We start from the raw sequence: 6,000 nt of genomic DNA on the forward strand, positions 1-6,000 counted from the left end.
TCATTCTGACTCTCTGGATTTATCTTATTCAAACGTAAAAATGTATTTTTAGAATCATCATGAAAAGTTGTTAGCAAATGGTTTCTTGAGATGCATTATTTTTCCGCAAACAGTCGACACTTTTCAGCGCAACAGTACTTTGCTAAGGAAAACAGACCAAGGACGAAAAACTGCTTCATTTTAAATCCGCGTACATGTTTAATGATGATATTGGATCCAGGTTTTATACGAGCAGCTGAATAGTACAACAGACTTTTGGAGCAGTTCTGATGTTCAGGATCACAGTACAACAAACAAGGTTACCCTAAGGTTGAATGTGCTACCGGATACTCCAGTTCTGCAGTTTTCTGCAATTCTTCTATATGTGGCCATTGAATCGTCGAGGGAAAAAGCAATTCATTTTACTTATTTGGCAGTAAGACCGCTGGTGTTATTCAAAACTGAAAGATTTGGAGGATAAATAATGAGTTTTCTGATATTATGGTTATTTTCAAAGATTGGGCAACTCAGGCCATAGTCATGCTGCAGTTCTTTGATGACAGTTGAGGGGAATGCTAAAAGTACATCTCTGGCTGCTTGTCAACCGACACCACCAAGCCACGTGCAAAGTTTTAACAGCTAACAAGAGAGTTAATCTGATGTTTGCACCACTGACTGTCCTGTCTTGAGCACATTTATAAGCTTAGTACACGTAGAGGTTTAATCGGGTTCCTTGGGTCGCTTGAACGCTTGTCTCACAGTGGTGCTGAGGTGGATGCCTATGTGCCTAGACGAGCATATCCTATTCAGATTGTGAGAGGTTTTCATCAGTTCAGACCTACGTTCAGCTTGAAAACGACAGTGGATAGAAACAAAGTTGAAAATGTTTGTATGATACAAACTCTAGTCTTCGGGCCGCTGTTTGAATTCTTGGAGCTATCCCACAATTTAGGGGAAGCAAGCGCTTGAACTCCACAATAGGAAATGCCATAAAAACACTACTCCACAATTTTACAGCCCTGAAAATAAGCAGAAAATTGATAGCTTCCCCTAAAACCTGAGTTTATTAAGCCTGTACTTGTACCTCCGCGAAGTCTGTTTAGTCAAAAATAACACCAAAATCTCCCGCCCTCCCAGGTTCCGATACAAAAAATCATGTTCAATAAAGTGCAGTGGTATGCGAAGATAGACGGTTCATGCTCCAACCAACGGATGCAACTCGGGTGCCTCAGTTTTTGTGACCAAATTCTGTTCATTTTGGCTGCAAATTTTCGCCTTCCGTACTTGAGAATTTAGTCAGTAAAACTTAGACGACGTCAGGCCTATCAAATACAACCAGCGGTTTTGGTACGCACTTCCTGTCTTGAAGCGCGGTCGGGTGATGCAAGGACCATAAGGAACCTTGATGGTTCGTGCGAATGTGACTGCATTTAGTAATAGGTGTACTGGTCTGAGGCCTATCTTTTCTAGCAAGAAAGGTACTACCCGAGACAATGGGAAGACTAGGAAACACAAACTGAGTTGCATTGCTCCGTAATATTCCTCAAGTTAAATCAAAAGGGACGACTTCAGAGAATTTGATAGACTCACATCTACAGACAAAAATTTCTTTCAACATGTATAAACTTCAGGGTCAAACAACCGCATACCTGGATCATTGCAGCGAATAATGATTGATTTCGTGAACAAGACAAATATACGCCTGGTAGGAATATTATCAATATAGCATGATCAAACAAGCGTCCAGTTTCATGATACTCATGGATAAACGACTTCATTGTAGCGTAAAAAAATTTGATTATGCCAGTAAGAAGCTGAATTTTATTGCTACAAGAACAGTAAGCTGTTCGCTTTGTTTGTTACCTTTTGAAAATGTTGAATCGCGAGGGCGACATCCACGATGGGCCGAGAGTAGCTAGGAAACTACAATGTTTTCGCGGTTACTACGCCGTAGGCACATACGTCTATGATAAGTCCAATTTTCTGATGCGTGCATATTGAAGAAAATGGATAAAAGGTGCAAATGTCCTCATGCATGACACATGTTCATGGATTAAACCTTATGGCAAACCGAATGATGTAGACTCAGGGACGATGTTTGCCGGTGGCGTTACATACTGCGTTAGGTACCAGGAGTCTCGCAGTCGACACCAGAGGTCTGTCACAGGATTTGGTGTTAGTGATGCATATCGTGAGCTGTTGAGTCTGACTCCAACCTTTAAAGCCAACGTAAACCAACTATCTGTTGGAATCCCTCATAAAATACAGCTGGTGGTCCACGATACCTGGTTACTTGAAAACATATCCTGGCAAAAACTTTTTATGGCTTCCTTGGAGAGCAGTGCCCAGTGAGTTTTTGTCCTATTTGGTGAGTACATGACTTCTTTTAGGTTGCCAAAATTTCATTAGGAGTTCGGTGCGCCCGACAACAAATCAATTTCACAACTTACTCTATAAAACCAGCATTCTGGGGGCGAACATTCTCGTTCACACGTGCCTGCGTGGCATCATTCTTAAGTGACAATTCACTGTGCTATACCTAGTATCTTGTGTCTGCTGAGGATTACGCCTTAGGTAATACAGTACTTACGTGAATAATCCGGCGCCCCCGTATAGAACGAACATCTTACAATCTGATCAGGTTCAGTCCTCTTTAGCATCATGTATCAAATTATACTTAACGGGATTTATTGCAAAACCACCTCAAAGACTGATTCTGACTCTGTGGAAACAGGGACGTGGTAGGTGAACTGGCGTTTATCTGTCGGCCTTCCTGGAATGCCCAGGCCTGGTGAAGGAAAATTCCAGCAAGTGTGGCTTGCACCGCCGTGGTAGTAAACCTGCCCAATTGTCAGGTCAGGTTTGCATCGAAGGCAATTTAACTTGCCCCAGCAACGGCCCGAAGGCTTTTTCACTTGCCTCTAGCTGGCGCTCCAAACCACTGCTACGCGTATAAACCCGATTCGAGTCTCCCTGAGGCCAAAAATGTAGGCCCACACTGACTTCCGGGACACAGCATTCTTAATTGCTTCACCTCGGTCCGATGCAACAACGGGGCCTCTTCACAAGCCACTAAATACTCTGAGTAATGTTGATTATTAAAACATCCAAGATGATGGGAGAGGTTGTCTCTTGATAGGATTGTCGAAATTTCACAAAGTCCGCAGAAGTCATCTTTGTTCCGAGATCGCCATTTGTGTCGAGAATAATCAACATTGTTCAACGACGGTAGTTCACCCGTTACAGACGCACAGTATCGGCGCTGCAAGAATTGTCCTTAGACAATCCACTGTTTCATTATGTTTATGGCATTTTGGGAATTCTAGCGTCTGTCGTTTTTTCCCAAACTAGTTAACTCGTGTCGGGTTAAGTTGTTGTCTCTAAGGTTGTGTCCGTAAGCGTCTCAAAATGACACAGGCCACTGAGACCACTTCTGGATCACCCTCCTGGATCTCTGTTTCGTGATAGTGATATGTTCTTCACATCTCACAGTTCTCACCTGACGCACTGGAACAAACCCCTTATGACATGCAGAAGACCGTCTGGCTAGTGCAGCTGCGATTTCGTGCAGCGACTGGCATCATTCAAATGATTAATAATGGCATTTCTAAGCTGGACCATCGAAGATTGTGTGTAGACAGCCCACGTTGATCTGACACGAAGCTGGTGTGTTCTGAGGTAAGAAAGAAATCGCTGATATGTGCAGCTCACTATTTTTACTTCCTAGTGGAGACTGTACGTTAGTGATACAGCGACCATCCCAACGCAGCTGGCAAAATGGGTCCTTGATACAGTTAGAATAAGGACTGAATACGAATCTGCTCCCAAAAGGGTGTTGCAGGAACTGGAAAAATTAACTCTCACGCTTCTTGCAACATTCTGCGGTTCATTTGTCTCACTGAGAACAATAGAGGGGCCGAAATGGTTTCCGAAATGGTTTCGACAGATCAAAAATATACCCAAAGAGATGCATGAAAACTGTGTCACTCGAGTTCTAGACAAAAGATGCAAAACATATGTGCACCCTAACGTAAATCCGTGATTCTTGTTTCGATCTCATGCTGCAGTTTAAATAACCAAGAAAAACATTCCTAATTCTGGTGTCGATGACACTGTCAAATTATAAAATCTGTCAACCACTGGTGCTGGCAATCCATCATGATTTCCATGATTTCCAGTCTCATGCTGCAGTTTAAATAACCAAGAAAAACATTCCTAATTCTGGTGTCCATGACACTGTCAAATTATAAAACCTGTCAACCACTGGTGCTAGCAATCCATCATGATTTCCATGATTTCCAGACGGCGAGAATTATGTCAAACTGCTGGTCCACAAGCTGTCTCACCCTTTTCAAAAAACCCTGTGAACTGCAGTTCACAATCGAACTGACAGGACTCTGGCTTACTTCCTTAAGGGCGAGTAGAGTTCATTCATACTTAAGTCTTGTTCAGTCCAATTGACCACCAAACAACACTTTAACGCCCTTTTCTGATGCACTGCTGACTTGTATACCATTGCAGAAGACGGTCCACTTCCACTTGGCTCCGTATACTGTTGCCCCTCATCATATAAGGCAATATATGACACCCAGATAAAACTGCACCTATTTTGCTGGTGGGCAAATTCGACAGTACTCAGGCTTTCTGGATGGTGTTTTTACACGTCCAATCTAGTGGGCATTTTGCATCGGCGCCTGTTTGGGTCGAGCAACGGATCGCTTGTACTCAAAACACCGGAGCAGCCACCGGATACTGCCCGTGCCGACTGTATTTTCTACTGAGTCTTGTTATCAAAAACGGAGCACCCAGTCGGTCAACTGAAAGTGTGGCCAGAGTTCGTGAAATTTCAATGTCACCGACTGCTAAACTAGAAACCCTGGGTCTGAAAGTTGATTTGGAATCCTTTGGGGCACAGAATCGGCAGTTGTGCGCATATTCTCCGGGTCCAGCCTCATCAGGTAGACATGCAGATTCATTCTTTGGAGTATTCGAGAAACCAACATAAGTGGCGCTCTGAAGGAACAGACGCTCTACTAAACCAACCCAAACACTACCCAGGATGACTCAAAGTTTTCCGGGAGTACAGTTTAAACTGGTTTTCAGGCACTGAGAAGACAGGCAGCTATTTCGTAGGACAGGAACCCGCTGTAAATTGGAGATCCACTAACTCAACCTACAAAAAGGCTACAATATTAGGCATGTAACTGAAAAGTTGAAATATACTTTTTAGGTAATGAGGCGACTGAATAAAGGGACTCAAATCCGTCTCCCTGAGATCACACGTTCAGAGTTCACGGGTGAACCGATGGTTAAAGCCTACAAAGAACACTATGCATGCTTGCATTCTGCAAGTATTCTTGTATTAGCTGCAAGTTTATAGAACATAATCTCAAGTGGATAATTCTAAATAACACCTCACTCAACAACTTAATAACCCCGATGTAAAAAGGATTCCTGAGACAGCGTTCTTGTTTGAGGAACAAACTCATTTACGTAGACAGCCCAACACCAGCCAAGGACAAGACTCGTGTTCTACGCCAATTATTTTGATCTCCAAAAAGCGGTCGATTTTGCTCCAGACGCTTTACTGCTGCACGGGCTCAACGCCTTTAGGGTGCAATGAAAAATTCTACTCTGCTAAGGCCTTTTCTTTGTATAGAGTGGTTTGAGCAAAAAACCGATAAACTACTCATCTTATGAGCCGGTTTCAAGGCGCTCCTTGTTTTGGTCTACGTCCAACGACCCGTGGAATTGCTTTCAAGTTTGTGTCTAATTTTTTGAACACACAGTTGCCGCAAAAGACCAGATGGATTTCGGTGACACTGAACATCAGTCACTGGATTGGTGTCTTCCTTAATGAGGACGACCAAGTCCTAGGAACAGACTCAAAAAAGCGTTATCGTGCACTGTGAGAATAGACAGAGGATATTACGTTATTAAAACCAGACACGGCCGCACTCAAGCACGAAAATTCGTTCAAAATTCTCTTACTGTTCTTTGTATGGCGCCCTCCACCTTTCT

General features: G+C 43.2%; 1 protein-coding gene across 1 annotated transcript in view; it reads right to left on the minus strand.

The window, feature by feature from the left end:
- T265_07010 (hypothetical protein) overlaps window positions 1-1,757 on the minus strand; it is a gene marked incomplete at both ends in the record, with an annotated part of 34,695 nt that extends 32,938 nt beyond the window's left edge. The window contains one exon of the mRNA XM_009172431.1: window positions 1,629-1,757. Within this exon, the coding sequence (XP_009170695.1) occupies window positions 1,629-1,757 (129 nt within the window). The remainder of the gene's footprint in view (window positions 1-1,628) is intronic.
- Between the last annotated feature and the right edge of the window lie 4,243 nt (window positions 1,758-6,000).

Source organism: Opisthorchis viverrini, assembly GCF_000715545.1.
Source record: "Opisthorchis viverrini unplaced genomic scaffold opera_v5_155, whole genome shotgun sequence".
NCBI classification, from domain to species: Eukaryota; Metazoa; Platyhelminthes; class Trematoda; order Opisthorchiida; family Opisthorchiidae; genus Opisthorchis; species Opisthorchis viverrini.